Source organism: Silene latifolia, chromosome Y, assembly GCF_048544455.1.
Source record: "Silene latifolia isolate original U9 population chromosome Y, ASM4854445v1, whole genome shotgun sequence".
Lineage (NCBI taxonomy): Eukaryota > Viridiplantae > Streptophyta > Magnoliopsida > Caryophyllales > Caryophyllaceae > Silene > Silene latifolia.
In genome coordinates, this window is record NC_133538.1 from 205,618,446 (window position 1) to 205,636,230 (window position 17,785).

Here is a 17,785-nt window from a genome sequence, read left to right on the forward strand (position 1 = left end):
TTACTCCGCAAACTGGGCATTCTCGATCTTCATGCTCCAGTTTGAGGGGGGTATTAGACGAGAATATTGTGTGGTATAAGCACAATATTCTAGCCTATTATATTGGGGATTAGTTGCTATATTTTAATATATTGTTACTAGTCTTAAGGAGGTAACAAGATCAATTTGTGATCACCTTTGTAATATAAATATTGACTGGCATATCAATAAACGGAACACAACTCAATTTACATCATTCTCTTCTCTTCTCTGTTTCACGTTTCCAACAGAAATGCTCCAAACATGTTGCCCTTTTTAAGAAATACTCTATTAAATTTAATAAAGATTTCACCGGCTTGAAATAAGTGTACCAGTGGGCTTCGAACGCGACTGTCTTAAGTGATTGTGGTAAGCCGCTTTCATGGCAAGGTTTCGGGAGGATCCATTTCCTGTTATTCTTTCCAAAATCCAAGAATTTAAGGGTCAAAGCGTCTAATAAAGGACATAGTTCCAGGAAGGACGACAGCGCCATCTTCGCCTCGTTAGACCGTTTCATGTCTAGTGTAAGGGTAGTAGCCTTTCGAAGCAAGGTGGTAGGAAAATTATCTAGTGCAAAAGCATGGAGCGACAGGACCCGAACCTTAGAAATTTTCTCATAAAATTTTGACGTTATTGCATTGTATGTACGGTAATGCAAGGTGGTAATTTCGATGTTTGCTTCGCGCAACACAATTGGTTCCTCTTCAAAGGTAAAAATCATTGATTTTGGAGCTCGAACAGACAAGTACTCTATTTTGGGGGCATTAATACGAAATTCAAGGCATTCGCTTTTTTCGAAGTTTATAAACAAACGTCTTAAATTTCGATGGCTACACTCAATACTAAACGAGTTATGTTTGAAGTACGTCCTACAAAAGCAGTCATGATCCTCGTAGCTTAAAGACACTTCTTCTAGTGATGGACAGGCCTTGGTTAGTTTCTCGAGCCAATCGCAATTTGAAGGACAAAAATAAAGAGTTAAATTCTTAATATTGGGAAGATTGATCGATTCAGGCAATCGCCAACCATGCGTTGAGCAAAACTCAACCGACACCAACGACTGCGTGCGAAAAACCACATTTGGGAAATCAATCATATGATTACCATAACCATAGTACTTAATAGGGAATGTTACCTTAAGTTCACGGACGTTCCGCTCACAAATTTGTTTGAGCTTAGAATCAAAGGAAGGCAGCCAAATCCAAGGGTTATCCACATCGAATACCTCGAAACTGAAACTATGGATGACGGGTGATGTAATAATGTAGGTCATGAAATCATCAAAAGTGGTAAAGAATTTAAGCAAGCAGTTGTAATTACGGTTGGTTATTTGAATAGTGGTATTACGGTTAGTCCATAGACGGTGCCATCGACGGGATAAGGACCCGGTGGCGATGGCTTGAGGGAGAGGAAGACGGGCGATAATTCCAATAAGAATGTCGTCGGGAAGGGCGCTTAGTTTGTCTTCTCTTTGTTCACTGCTTGCCTTCTTGTTCGTCCTCTGCTTCCCCTTCTTTCCTCTATTTTTGGGAGCCATGTTGTAGGGTTTAACGAGGTTTTAGGGGTTTAAAAGTGCATAATTAATTAGCTAGCCTTCTTTTGGTATTTATACGTTTGTACTACCATTTTAGGTTTGTGGGTTTATGGATATGGCCCAAAGATTTTGATACCTAACACTCGAGCCTTGACCAAATTAGTTCGAATTCCGAACCCAAACCCATTTGAAAAACCCGATTTTATGGCTAAATTTACTTTTATTTAGTTTAATTGATATAGTGTGATTTATTTAACGTTGTGCAATAAAATATACGGATATCGTGTCCTTTGAAATTGGGTAAATAATATAAATATATGACAAATTATAAATATGAAAATACAATAGCATTTCTTAACACATCCTTAGGAAAAAATAAACAAGAATATATTTTTTTTTTTTTTTGCGGTAGCATTTTTAGCAAAGAGTATTTGTTTAACAATTTTATATAGCTCAGCTTGAGCTTGGGCTTAAACTCGCAAGTTTAATAAGAAGCTCAATTTTTTAAGCACAGATGAGCTCGAGTTTGAGTTTTGTTTCATGAGCACATGACAAGTAAGACCAAGCTCATGCTCTGTGAAGGATGGAGCCTGGAGGTAGGATGTGTAAAGAATGAGACGGTTTAATAGAATTTCCCACTCGCTATGACCACGATAATCTGGTTCAACACAACAAAGTTAACGAGAAAACAAAATATCAACATAGAAGATCCTATATAACTAACGAGACGCATACACCACTCATCCTAACTATAGACATGTCGTAACCTTAGGAGTTCAATAGTGGCTTCCTTTTCAGTTAATGGTTAAAAGAACACATTACTAGAAACTTAAAAAAGTACACATCTTTGAAGGACAAGGGTTAAATAATTTTCTAATCATAAGATAGAAATTTAATGAGTACTCTTCGAAGCTTACCATTTAAAATTCTCCTTCGTATAGCAAATGAAACTACTTGAATGTTTAGCCAGCTGTAATTACAATGGTTCATCTCAATCTTATTCGAGTTAAAAACGTCCAAAAACACAAGCTAGAAGAGAACTTAAATCAAAGCTTAACAAGGACAATGTAGAATGCATTATGGTTTTGAAACTATTGTCCAGTAGAAGAGATTTGTGAAAGTCGCCCTAACAAACTAACGCGCCTAGTTTAGCATAACTGATGTGCATGTTATGTACATCGGTTTTCCAGATAATCCGATGTCCATTGACTGATGTCCATAACGAGTTTTGTAGTAGTGAATAAGTTCTCCAGTTATCGATTTCCACATTTATCGACTTTATACTTCTGAGTGCTCGTCGTGGGGTGCTTACATTGCCAGTATTTCGGTACAATGGCTCGTTATAATTATTGACACCCCAAAATTTCAGGGTCAAAACATCTACTTTAGGACACATCTTTAACAATGACAACAGAGGATTTAAACTATGGCTCGATTTCATATTAATTGTGAGTCGAGTAACATTGTGTAACACCGTAGATAAGGCATCTACTGCAGAAATATCAATGGTAAGGATCCTTACTTTAGAAATTGCCTCATAAATATCTGATTGATATTGGTGAAGATCAGTAAATTCAATTTTCGTTTCACGCAGCATAATCGGTTCCTCCTCAAAAGAAAAGGTTATGCATTTTGGAGCGAAAATAGCCAAGTACTCTAAATTTGGGGCATTAATCACAATTGTACCGCTTTGCAAAGTCTCATCGATATTGCTAGCCCAGCAATCTAACGACAATTTTACAAGTGACGGACAAGCCTTAACTAGTTTTTCAATCCATTGATAATTCCGACCAAAGTGAATGGTTAAATTCTTCAAATTTGGAAGATTAATGGTATCAGAATCCTCAGGGAATCGCCAATCATCATACGAGCCACTTTTGGAACCCAATTCAATAGTCACTAGCGACTGCGTTTGGAAAATAACACTTGGTAATTTATATATATTATCCCAACAAGAAGTATCACGCCATGTTACCTTAAGTTGATGGACGTTCCGGTTACAAACGTCGCGAATTATAATATCCATGAGAGGCGCCCAATAATCCAGATCAAAGGGTTTTTTGAAATCGATATTGAAGGTATGGATAAATGGTGAGGTAATTTGTCTCATGGTATCATTCAATGTGGTATCGAGATTATGTAAGTTAAAAGTCTCGCGGAAGGCGATGTCAATAGAGGTTGTGTTGGACCAGAGACCACGCCATCGACGGGATAAAGTTCCGGTAGCGATGGCTAATTGGAGAGGAAGAAGGGAAATAATTCCGATAAGAATGTCGTCGGGGAGATAGCTCAGCCTGTCGATACTTCGATTACTACTTCTTCTATCGTTCTCGTTCGTCCTCGCCATCTTTGCTAAGTTTGGTTTTTAGGGTTTATGTCTTTTAGCTTTTCTCTTCGCAAGGAATATTGATTATAAATAACGTAGTTTCTTAAGGGTCTTGATTTTCGTAGTACACATTTTACTCGACGCAATAGACTGTTGACAATTTTGCTCCTTTCATTTCCCCTTCTATTTTCCCTCTCTAACCTCTCTCTAATGTTTTCTCTCTAAATCAAAATATCAATTCATATCAACGCAGTACACAGACCAGTGCTATTCCTCTCATCAACAACGGTGCAACTGTGCAATTCATATCACTGGCGTTTGGAGCCCAGCCTTGCAATTTTACATACAATGTTGAATTTTTTTTTTTTTAAAAAAAAAAAAAAAGCAATATTATACTACTACAGTACTACAATGAGAAGAAAAGGAAAAAAAATAAACAAAACAATGATCGTCTGTGCACCCTCAATGGCGACCTAACCTTGCCGGAGACCCACCCTCGTCGGCGACCCAACCTTGCTGCCGTCTCATCCTCGCCGCCGTCGCCGTCCCAGCCTTGCCATCTGTGCACCCTTACCGTAACCATAACCGTTTGTGCACTACGCTGACTTTTTTATACAAACGCGAAAGTGGTGATTAACCCCCATAACTTTAAGCAATTGTGAGATTAAGCCCCATAACTTACAAATGTAGCAATTAGGCCCCATAACTTTGACAAAAAGTGAAATTCAACCCTGTTTTTAATTTTAACATAAATATATCATTAAATCATTTTATATTTAGAATCATTGTACATTAAATACTTTTTAATATTTTAAAAGTATTTATATATTTTATTAATTAACATAATTGTTAGATAAAATATTTTTAAAAGTTTTACTATAAATGATATATACATATGAAATCTCTCTACAAATTATATAAATTTTATGTAGTTCATTTAAATATTATTTTTTCCAAAATGTATAATAAAATACAATTTATAAATGTATAAAAAAAATTATTGTATTGATAAATTGTATAAAAGGATGAAATTGATTTTTTGTTGCAATTTTGGTTGGAAATCAAAAAATTGGATTCGATTTCACTTTCACTCAAAGTTATGAGGCCTAATTACTACATTTATAAGTTATGGGGCTTAATCTCACAATTGATGAAAGTTATGGGGGTTAATCACCACTTTTTTATACAAAAAAATTACAGAAATTCAATCACCATAGTCTCTATCCCATCTTCGTTTAATCATTTTTTTCCATTTATGTTTAATATAATCCCATTAACTAATTAAAATTTCCAATTAATATGCCATAGTACATGATTAAAGGGAGATAGTACACGATTAAGTTTCCAATTAATCTGCCTATTTCAAAAAGAAACTAAATCATAAAAAATATTCAAATTAATAAGTAATATAGAATTAACCAATTAATTACCTGTTCGTCACTTGAATAATCGTTCATATTTAAAGAATATTAATGTGGTTGAAAATGGTTAAGGTTTCAATATTAGAGAGAAGGGAGAAAGAATTAGGTTTACTGTTTTTTTAGTGAAGGGCAAAGAAATGGAACGTTTGGTGCAAAGAGTACTGTATTGAGTAAAAAACGTACTGTGAATACAAATTTCCATAAAATTTTCATAAATATTCTTCTCCTTATAAAAATAGAAACTAGAATATTGAGATTTTCCCAAAAATAAACATGCCCCACCGATGGTATTAATTAGTATAAAGATGTTATTTATTTAACATACACAAATATAATATAAGTATGTTATATTTTAAAAACTATCATACGATAAATAAATTAAGGTAGATTTCTAAAAAATATAATATTTCATACTTATTTCGATTTGATTTAATGCATATATGTATTATTTTTATAGAAACATATAAGCCTCCTAAAATTGAATGTCTAAATAGTAAAAGTAATTCTGTTAGTAGAGAAAAGAACTGTAATAACACTGAATATAGTAATATGATAGCAGTCACTCATTTGAATAGTCAAAATAACAATATTAGCGGCGAGGGGAGTAGTGAAAGTAATAAAAGTAACAACGAGAGTAGTGAAATTATCAATATTAGCTAACAATTGATTTAAGTAAAATATTAATAGCGAGAGTAAATTTGTCTCATAATTTATTTCATCGTAATTTTAAGATGTCATAGAAAAATATATTAATGATAAATTTATGAGTTATGCAACTTTAAGGTATTTTTTTTATTTAATTAAAAATAAATTTTAATGCTAAATAGAGTTAGCCTAGGCGGGGTTGGGCAGCAATACTAATCTTTTACTATTTTTATATCTTAATTAGTTTTGATTTTATTAAATTAAGCCGGGTTCTAGAAATTGAAATTTTAACTTTGATAGGGAAAGGGTTGGTGGTGGAGGTAGAGGATAGCAGGGGAGGGGGTGTAGAGATCATCTATCCCATTTTTATGTCTCATCTTATGTCTTATCCCCTTAAAAACTTGACACATCACACTTGAAAATTGAACTAATAAAAATGAGACACAAAAGTGGGAGTGTCAATAAATTATTGGAGTGACACATAGAATGAGACACAAAAGCGAGACAGATGATCCATACTGATTATATATACTCCCTCCGCAAACCTATTTTCAGCCATTTTGCTTTTGGGAAGTCAAAATTTCCGAACTTTGACCGTAAATAAGTTGGAAAATAAAAATTATTAGAATATAAAACAAAAATATTTAAAGTTGTTAGAACACACTTGATTGATGATGCCAAGTTCCCTTGTTATTTGATTGTCTGTTCTTAGTTACAAATGTTTAGTGATTGAAGCAATCTTATGGACTCTCAAGGAGGTATAACCTAATTAAGATGAAGCCAACAAGAAGTCAAGACAATGATATGATCCTAGCCTTAGTCGAAAATTGTAAGTGTAACATTCTCATTTTCGTCAAGTGGTTGCAAAACCATGCAACAGTGCACTGCACTGTGGTTTCTGATACTACCGTATGGGGGAATGTTTATACGAAAAGTTTAAGTGTTAAAATCTTTACAAATTTCATATTCTCAAGGCTTTAACATTTGAATCTTCAAAGTTTGAAAACAAATCTGAAATTTTAAGTCACTAATCTCCATTGATAAAACCTCTAGATTTGTGCATTTACCTTTTACCAAAATGGTAAGTTGAACTTGTCAAAGTTTTAAAGCTATAAAAGTTTTTTGCCAATTTGGTAAAGTGTCACATGTTGAGTGTTTTGGGAAGAGTTTTCTGATTTTGATCAAAGACTTGTGCCTCAATCCTAAAGCCTAACACTTACCATCATTCAAAAGCTACCTATTTTATATTAGATTTAATTAACCTAAGTTGTACTTCTTAGCTAGTGATCAAATCCATTATAAATAGTGTGCCTTAACTTCATTTATTTCTCAAGACTTTCCAAAGCATTTATTGTAAAACCTTACAAATCATTTGTGCATTTAAAGCTTTGTTCGTTCTTCAAGTATTTGCAAAACGTTTTTCATATTTTAAAAGTCTTCATTTATTTTCGATAAGTTGTAAACCTCCAAGTATCAGTTCGCTGCACTGTGACATAATGAGTTTGTTCCATGATTCTCGTGTTTAAGTCTTAATTGTGATCTCCATGTTCATTAAGTGAACCCTTGAGATTCAAAGACTCTGTAAACTTACTTGAGAGATAGAACATATAAACTCTTGAAGTGGAGTAGCTTTAAGTTTAGTGCAATCGGGGTAGATTGGCGAGTTATTTTCATTGTAAAGGTTTAGTTGTTTGAGTAAATTTATAAGCAAGCAATAAAATAACGGTTGGACATAGGCCTCGGAGTAGAGGCTGAATCAATTTTTTATATGTCGTTTGTTTGTTCATTTACTCTTACGTTCTTTCACTTTGCTATTTCTCGTTCATACTTATTTAAGTTCTGTGTCACACTGACATAAAACGGTTGTACCATCTTGTGAACTTACATTCTATTAAGTTTTTCAAGGTTCGTGCTTTAAGGTTCCTTACTTAAGTTATCAATTAACTAAGTTAAGAATAAATTTTAAAAAGTACACCTAATTCACCCCCTCCCCCTCTTAGGTGTTTATCGTTCCTAACTCTTCAACACTTATTTTCATAACATCTTTCGCGAAAAAAAATTTCAAAAAAAAAAGTAACATAGACTTCGAAAAACACGGTCAAAGTGTCGTCTTGGAGACCGCAATAAAACAAATGGGGTTAAAATAAGTTTGTGGAGGGAGTATCAAAGTGTTTATGTGTCAATGAGGAAAGTGATGGGACACAAGATGGAATACGAAATGGGACAAAGGATGATATTCCACACAAAATTTGAAGGTACGGTCGTCTCTCCGGAGTTTTTATGATTAATCTAAATATCTACTGCTCTCCCACTCTTAAGTGTCTTTAATTTTTACGTCAAAATGTAATCGGATTAAAAAGTTCGAATTATATGGTACGATGGCTAGTTGTAGAACTATTCATTTAGTTTGGGCTAATTTTGTACGGATCATTTTCCTTCCAAAAAACTGTTTTTCCTACTAAATTTTCTAAGGTAACATAGCTTATAGCTTTAGTTAGGTGGTGGATGATAGTATAGCATTAATAAGGGTAATTGTGCGGGTCAATTAACTTAGTTGATAAAGTCATGAGCAATAGCATTACTAAGGGTAATTGTGCGGGTCAAACAGGCAGCAGCACACCATATCTGCTGGAAAGATGGACTACTTATGGTCGATGGACAAGCCGGATACAGGAGTATACATTTTCATCGATGAGTGGAACATATTATGAGCCTGTTTTACGATTAACACAACGAAAATATAAATCAACTAGCGATGAGTAATTAACAATCAAAGATTTCAAACCAAATTATTATAGTCACATACTCATATGCATCATAAAGCAAAAGATTTGTGCAACATCGTCGAAAAACAATAGATAGTTCTACACTTCTACTGAATACGGAGTATATGACTGACTGTAACAAAGCAGAAACATCACTGTTTTTGTTAAATTAAAAACTTCTGGGACGACCAAAACAGATAACTTTGCCATTTTGAGTACTAAGTTTGGGACCATCTTTTCGAGACATCTTAATAAAACTCCCTTTAAATTCAACATCGCAATTGGAGATCGTTGGACACCAATACAGTTTCTTGCACAACTTTATCTCGTCTTTTTCATCAAGCAACAAATTACCCGGCGGTAACCAATCTTGATGAAAATAATTTACTCTAAGATTCAAGTGCTCCAAATCGCAAGTGCTTCTTAACAAATCCATTATAAGGCGTGAGAAAGGTTCCGCGTACCTGTAATAAGTTCTCCTGTTATCGATTTCCACGTTTATCGACTTTATCTTTCTGATTGCTTGCTGTGAGCTGGTGCTTATATCGCCAGGCTTTTGGTATAACGGCTGCTTCTTATAATTATAATCGACACCGCAAAATTTAAGGTTCAAAACGTCTAATACCGGACACATCTCTAACACGGACAACAGAGTATTTAAACAGAGGCGCAGTTTCATATTAAATGTGAGCCGAGTAACATTGCGAAACACCGTAGTAGATAAGGTATCTACTGTAGAAATATCAAGGGTTAGGATCCTTACTTTAGAAATCGCCTCGTAAAATTTAGACAACTTTTCTTCATCTGCTTGACCTTCGAAGAGATCAGTAAATTCGATTTTCGCTTCACGCAGCACAATTGGTTCCTCCTCAAAAGAAAAGGTCAATGATTTCGGAGCGGAAATAGCCAAGTATTCTAAATTTGGGGAATTAATCACTATTTTACAGCTTTCCAAAGACGTATCAATTTTTCTATCACAGCAATTTAAAGACAATTTCTCGAGTGATGGACAAAACTTAATTAGTTTTTCAATCCATTTTAAGATTTCAAACTCCAAAGCAAAGTAAATGGTTAAGCTCTTCAAATTTGGAAGATTGATGGCATTACAATCATAAGGGAATTGCCAATCGCAATAATAATGGTAATAATAATAAGCGCGGTCTTTGGAGCCCAATTCCATCGACACTAGCGACTGCATTTGGAAAATAACACTTGGTAATGTATACATATGCATAGTTTCAGGATTAGACCATGTTACCTTAAGTTGATGGATAGTTTCAGGATTACACCATGTTACCTTAAGTTGATGGACGTCCCGGTTACAAACATCGCGAATTATAATATCCATGCAAGGCGCCCAAAAGTCCAGATTAAAGGATCCAACAAAATCGATACTGAAGCTATGGATAAAAGGTGAGGTAATTTGTCTTATGGTATTATTCAATGGATTAAGTATTAATAATTTATAAGTGTCGGTGTCATGGACGGTGATGTCGATACAAGTAATGTTGGAGCAGAGACCACGCCATCGACGGGATAAAGTCCCGGTAGTGATGGCTAATTGGAGAGGAAGAAGGGAAATAATTCCGATAAGAATGTCGTCGGGGAGAGAACTCAACCTGTCGATTCTTCGATTTCTCCTTCTATTATTCATGTTCGTCCCTTCCATCTTTGCTAAGGCTTCAAGGGTTTTTAGGGTTTATGTCCTTTAATAGAAATTGATAATGCTAAATTAAAACCTCATTAATTTTTAATATTTCACGTTATTATATTTTGATATGGAAAAAAATATTGAATTGTAAAGTTATTCAAGAAAACTTTGTAAAATTGAAGTGTAACATAATAGTGGTATCTCATTAACTGTTCATTTTTCTTGTTATTATATTTTTTTCGAGAAAAAAAAATTAAAACTGAAAATTAATCAAAGGGAATTGAGCAATGTGTTGAATTATATTTTTTATAAAAGTATTTTTTATACCACAAACCTGATGATTCCAATTTTATAAATCATCTCAAAAAAATTTTGTCATGAAAGTAATCGAAACAATTTATAGTTTTGTTAATACAAAGTATGAGTCAAGTCATTTTTAAATAATAGCATCAATAAAAAATTTAATATTTAATATTTTATAAATTTATATTATTTATATTATAATTAAAATATTATAGCTTATTGTTTAGTGAAAATTATATAATTTGATAAAAAGAATGATTTTAATGAAATACATTATAATTATTAATTTCTTTATTTAGTGAAAATAATTAATAAAATAGCTTGCTTATTTAAAAAGATGCTTTTTGGAGGGAAAATTCATGAATTCACCTATTCATTTAGTAAATAGGGGATGAAAAATTAATTAAAGAGAATCGAGTAACGTTATGAAACGTGTATTTTTATGAAATAAATATTTTATTTTATCATGAAATTAATGATTTCTTTATTTAAATAATTCTCCAATTGTTTTAATGAATCCTCTATTTACTAAATGAATAGGTGAAGCTTGGGTTTTTACCGCTCAAATCATTTCACCTATAAATTGAGCCTAACACTTTGGTTATTCTATATAAATATTGGGCCTTTGTAGAGAAAAAAATATATTCAGTAAAATATTTTGGACTACCATATATATTTTGGGTTTTTATGTGTGTTAGATTCTACAAATCTTCCTATATACTACGAGTAAAAGAATAAAACTTATATCAAGTTTTTCCCTCCAAAGTGCTCTAACTTATATATGGAAACAAATTAGATTTCATTTATTAAAATAATTTTTCATTTGAAAAAACCTTTTTATCATTAAACTTAAAAATATAATCTTTTAATAAAAATAAAAAAAATTGGTATAAAACTATAATCTCTATACATAAATTGTTACCCCCATTATTAACTTCGCGACGAAAAAAAATTTACTAAAATAATATGGGGTAGTTAAAATATTTTCATAAATAAACACAGTTCATGAAATTACTCAATTCTCTTGATTAATTTTAAGATTAATTTTTGTTTTTTTAAAATTCATGAGATATAAATCTGAAATCTATAAATATTATAGTAAAAATTAAAAGCTCAATATATACCGCGCATTTGCGCGGGATCTACACTAGTTTTCTATTTTCACAAAGTTAATGGTATGTATGTGTCGATTTATTTTCTAAAATTAAAATAATAACATTTAATGAAGAATTTAGGGCAGTTTTAGTTTAACATCAAATTTAATTTATTTTGATGAAAAAATTATAACAATTAGTAAATTTAATATTTTAATAAAAAAGATAGTTTATAATTTTAATCTATACTAAATAGTTCAATAAAAAAGATAATAGTTTAAAGAAGAAATATTTTAATTATTTCTTGAAAATAAGAGAAATATTATTCTCTTAGTAGTAAAGGAGATTTTATTAGTAAATATATATAGGGAATACAAATTAAATAGGAAATAAATATCTAGTATAATTCACTTGGGCGGGAAATGTAAGCCGGAAAATTTAGAGATGTGTTAATCTTTTAGTATATAGGGGATTGAGAGGGAGAATTGCATAAGAGTAATTGTCATATTATCCTATTGAAACAATTACAATGATATCGCATTTATATTAGTCCAATGATACAAGATAACAATCATATCTCCAAATAATAGTATCATAATATATTTTATTCCATAATACTAATATTATTCCGATTACGGCTAATATTATTCTGATTACGGTATATTACAATATACCGTAATATCTCCAACATCCCTCCTCAAACCCATGGTAATTTGTCTAAATTTTCATGGGTTTGCAAGGAAAACAAAGACAATAAAACCATTTTTTTAAAACCTTCGATCTTTAAGAGGAAGGCCATTCTTTTCGAATCGGTTTTGTCGGATGGGAACGTCGTCGCTTTTCGAACCCACCAAATCGTTGAAATTTCGTTGTCAAGAACGTCGCATTTTTTCGCACTTGACAAATTTCGGTGCGTAACTCACCAGTCGATGGGTATAGGACTCGCCAGACCGAATTTCGCATAACTCGCCAATAATATAACGTCCCACATCGACAATCATTACATGATGAATGCAGTCCAAATGTCGAAATACCATATCTCATCAGATGATAAAAGCAGCCATTTAAAAACACCATCTAGGCGTAATTCAAATCAAAACAATACCATTACAGTGTATATGAATCAAAATGATAGATTTGCTAAAAATTGAAAGCCATTATTAGAATCGTAGAGAGGGAAAAGCATAAATGAGTTGCTCGTATTATTGATAATTTGTGTCTCGAATGATTACATTGTCTCGACATTTATAATACTCGCGAGATCTAAATCGTATCAACTATTATAGGCAACATATAATAAGTTTATTCCTAATATTATATTATTTCGATTACGGTATATTGTAATATACTGTAATATCTTCTAACATCCCTCTCAAACCCATGGTAATTTGTCTAAATTTTCGTGGGTTTGCAAGGTAGACAAAGAGAAACGGCTCTTACTTTTCGAATCAGTTTCGTCGGGCGGGAACGTCGTCGCTTTTCGAACCCACCAAATCGTTGAAATTTCGTTGTCAAGAATGTCGCATTTTTTCGAACTTGACAAATATCGGTGCGTAACTCGCCAGTCGATGCGTATAAGACTCGCCAGACCGAGTTTCGCAATTTTTCGAACCGGGAAAAAATATCAATCAAAAGAGAACGCCCCTTTTTTTCAAACTTCAATTCAATGAACATCGTAGCACAAAGACTACAATATTCATATCAACCTTATTAAATGGTACATGAAACGTATCATACTACCATCTAATGACATGCTCATGATTCCCAAAAAACGAAGAAAGTAGTCGAGAGTCAAGAGTCGAGACTCGACGGACTTCAATGACACATAAAGCAACAGTAAAATATCTTGCGATTCGAAGATGGAAGGAATTTTTTTTCTTTTATTATTATTATTGTTTAAACAAAAAAATAGATCAGCACGATAAAATCCCGCCGGAGGGCACCTTAATTCATTAGTCCCTCCGTCAGAGTAGCGGAAGATCGTTTTTAGGCCTCAAGAGCGTGAGGATCTGATACCATATTAAAATCGTAGAGAGGGAAAAGCATAAATGAGTCGCTCGTATTATTGATAATTTGTGTCTCGAATGATTACATTGTCTCGACATTTATAATACTCCCGAGATCTAAATCGTATCAACTATTATAGGCAACATATAATAAGTTTATTCCTAATATTATATTATTCCGATTACGGTATATTGTAATATACTGTAATATCTTCTAACTCATTGGCCAATTCAATTTGTTTAGCCAGGAACCAAAACTATTCAAAATCTTCCCTTTTTTTTAATAAAAGAAATATTATTGTATATAAAATTTTCGCCAAAACTAATAATTATATTTTCGTAAATTTCCGCCGGAGGGCATCATAATTTATTAGTCCCTCCGGCGGAATATTGTTTTTAGGCCTCAAGTGCGTGAGGCTCGGATACCATAATAGACATTGAGAAGGAGAATTACATAAGAGTAATTGTCATATTATTGATAATAGTTCGTTTGTGTCTGAAACAATTACAATGATATGACATTTATATTAGTCCAAATATCCGAAGATAACAATCGTATCTTCTAATAGTAGTAGCATAATATATTTTATTCTATAATACTAATATATCCGATTACGGTATATTACAATATACCGTAATATCTTCAATATCCTTTAGCTTTTCTCTTCGCAAGGTATTTGTGATTTTATTTTATTTTTTAAATTAAACTCGACTATAATATATAAGCTTTAGCACAATTACGAGTACCTATGACCATAGGTTTTTTTCTGGTCATTCTACAGGATTGAAAATACGGTTTTTCTAACCTATGTCCACCAGGCATAGGATAAGAAACCCAAAAAGGAAAGAAATAAATGATATTTGTTTGGGAAATTGCAATATCAACTACTTTTACTTTAATTTACAAGAAAATACATTTATTACTTTCTATTTTGGGTTTCTTATCCTATGCCTAGTGAGCATAGGTTAGAAAAACCCTTGAAAATTGTTGTGCGGAAGCGATACGGAGTAGATGCAAAAATAAAAGACACACAAGATTTACGTGGTTCACTATCAATGTGATAGCTACATCCACCATGACGAGGGAGAATAATTCACTATGTCGGGAGAATTACAGATTACAAAAGATGAGCACAGAGTTTTTCTAGATCTGCCTCTTAAAACTCTCAATGTATTTGCCTCACAAATTCTCCTTAAAGAATAGCTAGGTTAAAGTAGTGTTTATATATTAAACTACCCTAACAAAGACTAGTACAATTAGGAAATTTTCATAAATATTCTTCTCCTTATAAAAATAGAACAAAATTGCTATATCACGCTCCCTGTTTTACTTGTTACGCCCCCTACTTTTTCATTTATTCCTATTTTACCCTTGGACTATGTAATTAATTAAAGTAAAAAATATTTCTCGTTTTTTATTTTATGGTTTTCGGAGACGGTTTTTACAAAACTATAAACGGAGACGTTTTTTAAATTATTGTTTTATAATTATTGGATTTTGGTAATATCTTTTACAATAACTAATAATTGTATTATAGTACATGATTTTTGTTGAACTTTTCATTTTTGATTTAATTACCGCTTTGTCGTAACTGAGTTTGGGGCGATTTTTAGAATAATTAATTTAAAATGTACCCGGTCTTAAGAAGACGTATTCTCACCAACTATTGCATTTACTTAAAATTTCACTAAAAAAAAAAAAAAGGTGGCCTTGTCTTCTGAATTACAAGACGCGGCCATGGTGTGTCATGGCCATGTCGTGTGGTTTACACGACAGAACCATGGGTGTGTCATGTGGTTTACATGACAGGTCCATGGTCATGTCTTGTAAGCCACATGACAGTGCCATGGCTGTGTCTTGTAATTCACACGACAGGTCCTTGACCATGTCTTGTAATCCACATGACGGGTCCTTGGCTGTGTCTTGTAAGCTACATGACGAGGCCAATTTCCGTATTTTTTTAAATCGTGTTATGTGTGCCGCTAAATTTTATTTTATTTTTTAAATCTTGTAATCATTATTCTTAAAACGATATAATCTTTTCATTCATTCATTCAAGACGATTTTTTGTAACGATTTAAAATCGTCTTGAATGAATGAGTACGATTTAATTTAATTTAATTTTGTAAAAAACCGTCTCCAAAAATCATAAAATAAAAAACTAGAAATATTTTGCTTAACTAAAAACATAATCTAAGGGCAAAATAGGAATAAATGAAAAAATAGGGGGCGTAACAAGTAAAACAGGGGGCGTGATATAGCAAATCCCAAATAGAAACTAGAATATTGAGATTTTCCCAAAAATAAACATACCCCACTGATGGTATTAATTAGTATAAAGATGTTAATTATTTAACCTACACAAATATAATATAAGTATGTTATATTTTGAAAACTATTATAAGATAAATAAACTAAGCTAGATTTCCAAAAAAATATAATATTTCATACTTATTTCGATTTGATTTAATGCATATATATGTATTATTTTTATAGAAACATATATGCCTCCTAAGTCAAAATAGTAAAAGTAATTCTGTTAATGAATATAGTAATATGATAGCAATCACTCATTTGAATAGTCAAAATAACATTTGAATAGGATGATATTCCACACAAAATTTGGAAATACGGTCGTCTCTCCGGAGTTTTTGTGATTAATCTAAATATGTACTGCTCTCCCACTCTTAAGTGTCTTTAATTTTTACGTCGAAATGTAATCGGATTAAAAAGTTCGAATTATATGGTACGATGGCTAGTTGTAGAACTATTCATTTAGTTTGGGCTAATTTTGTACGGATCATTTTCCTTCCAAAAAACTGTTTTTCCTACTAAATTTTCTAAGGTAACATAGCTTATAGCTTTAGTTAGGTGGTGGATGATAGTGTAGCATTAATAAGGGTAATTGTGCGGGTCAATTAACTTAGTTGATAAAGTCACGAGCAATAGCATTACTAAGGGTAATTGTACGGGTCAATTAACTTAGTTGATAAAGTCACGAGCAATAGCATTACTAAGGGTAATTGTGTGGGTCAAACAGGCAGCAGCACACCATATCTGCTGGAAAGATGGACTACTTATGGTCGATGGACGGGTCGGATACAGGAGTATACATTTTCATCGATGAGTGGAACATATTATGAGCCTGTTTTACGATTAACACAACGAAAATATAAATCAACTAGCGATGAGTAATTAACAATCAAAGATTTCAAACCAAATTATTATAGTCACATACTCATATGCATCATAAAGCAAAAGATTTGTGCAACATCGTCGAAAAACAATAGATAGTTCTACTGAATACGGAGTATATGACGGTAACAAAGCAGAAACATCACTGTTTTTGTTAAATTAAAAACTTCTGGGACGACCAAAACAGATAACTTTGCCATTTTCAGTACTAAGTTTGGGACCATCTTTTCGAGACATCTTAATAAAACTCCCTTTAAATTCAACATCGCAATTGGAGATCGTTGGACACCAATACAGTTTCTTGCACAACTTTATCTCGTCTTTTTTATCAAGCAACAAATTACCCGGCGGTAACCAATCTTGACGAAAATAATTTACTCTAAGATTCAATTGCTCCAAATCGCAAGTGCTTCTTAACAAATCCATTATAAGGCGTGAGAAAGATTCCGCGTACCTGTAATTACTTCTCCTGTTATCGATTTCCACGTTTATCGACTTTATCTTTCTGATTGGTCGCTGTGAGCTGGTGCTTATATCGCCAGGCTTTTGGTATAACGGCTGCTTCTTATCATTATTATTGACACCGCAAAATTTAAGGTTCAAAACGTCTAATACCGGACACATGTCTAACACGGACAACAGAGTATTTAAACAGAGGCGCAGTTTCATATTAAAAGTGAGCCGAGTAACATTGCGAAACAGCGTAGTAGATAAGGTATCTACTGTAGAAATATCAAGGGTAAGGATCCTTACTTTAGAAATCGCCTCGTAAAATTTAGACAACTTTTCTTTATCTGCTTGACCTTCGAAGAAATCAGTAAATTCG

At 32.7% G+C, this 17,785-nt stretch overlaps 2 protein-coding genes across 2 annotated transcripts; both read right to left on the reverse strand.

The window, feature by feature from the left end:
• Positions 1-232: 232 nt before the first annotated feature.
• LOC141629924 (putative F-box/FBD/LRR-repeat protein At1g78760) lies at positions 233-1,555 on the reverse strand. Its single transcript, XM_074442837.1, has one exon. The coding sequence runs from the start codon at positions 1,553-1,555 to the stop codon at positions 233-235; it is 1,323 nt and encodes a 440-aa protein (XP_074298938.1).
• A 467-nt stretch (positions 1,556-2,022) lies between these two features.
• Positions 2,023-3,899, reverse strand: LOC141629925 (F-box/LRR-repeat protein At3g26922-like). Its single transcript, XM_074442838.1, has 2 exons — positions 2,837-3,899; positions 2,023-2,210 (listed from the first exon to the last, which is right to left on the reverse strand). The coding sequence occupies exons 1-2, from the start codon at positions 3,897-3,899 to the stop codon at positions 2,023-2,025; spliced, it is 1,251 nt and encodes a 416-aa protein (XP_074298939.1).
• Between the last annotated feature and the right edge of the window lie 13,886 nt (positions 3,900-17,785).

Coding starts and splice junctions, on each gene's coding strand:
- LOC141629924 (XM_074442837.1), bottom strand. CDS start 1,555: ATGGCTCCCAAAAATAGAGGAAAGAAGGGGAAGCAGAGGACGAACAAG.
- LOC141629925 (XM_074442838.1), bottom strand. CDS start 3,899: ATGGCGAGGACGAACGAGAACGATAGAAGAAGTAGTAATCGAAGTATC. Junction 2,211..2,836: donor CCCACGACGAGCACTCAGAA/GTATAAAGTCGA, acceptor GTGTTGAACCAG/ATTATCGTGGTCATAGCGAG.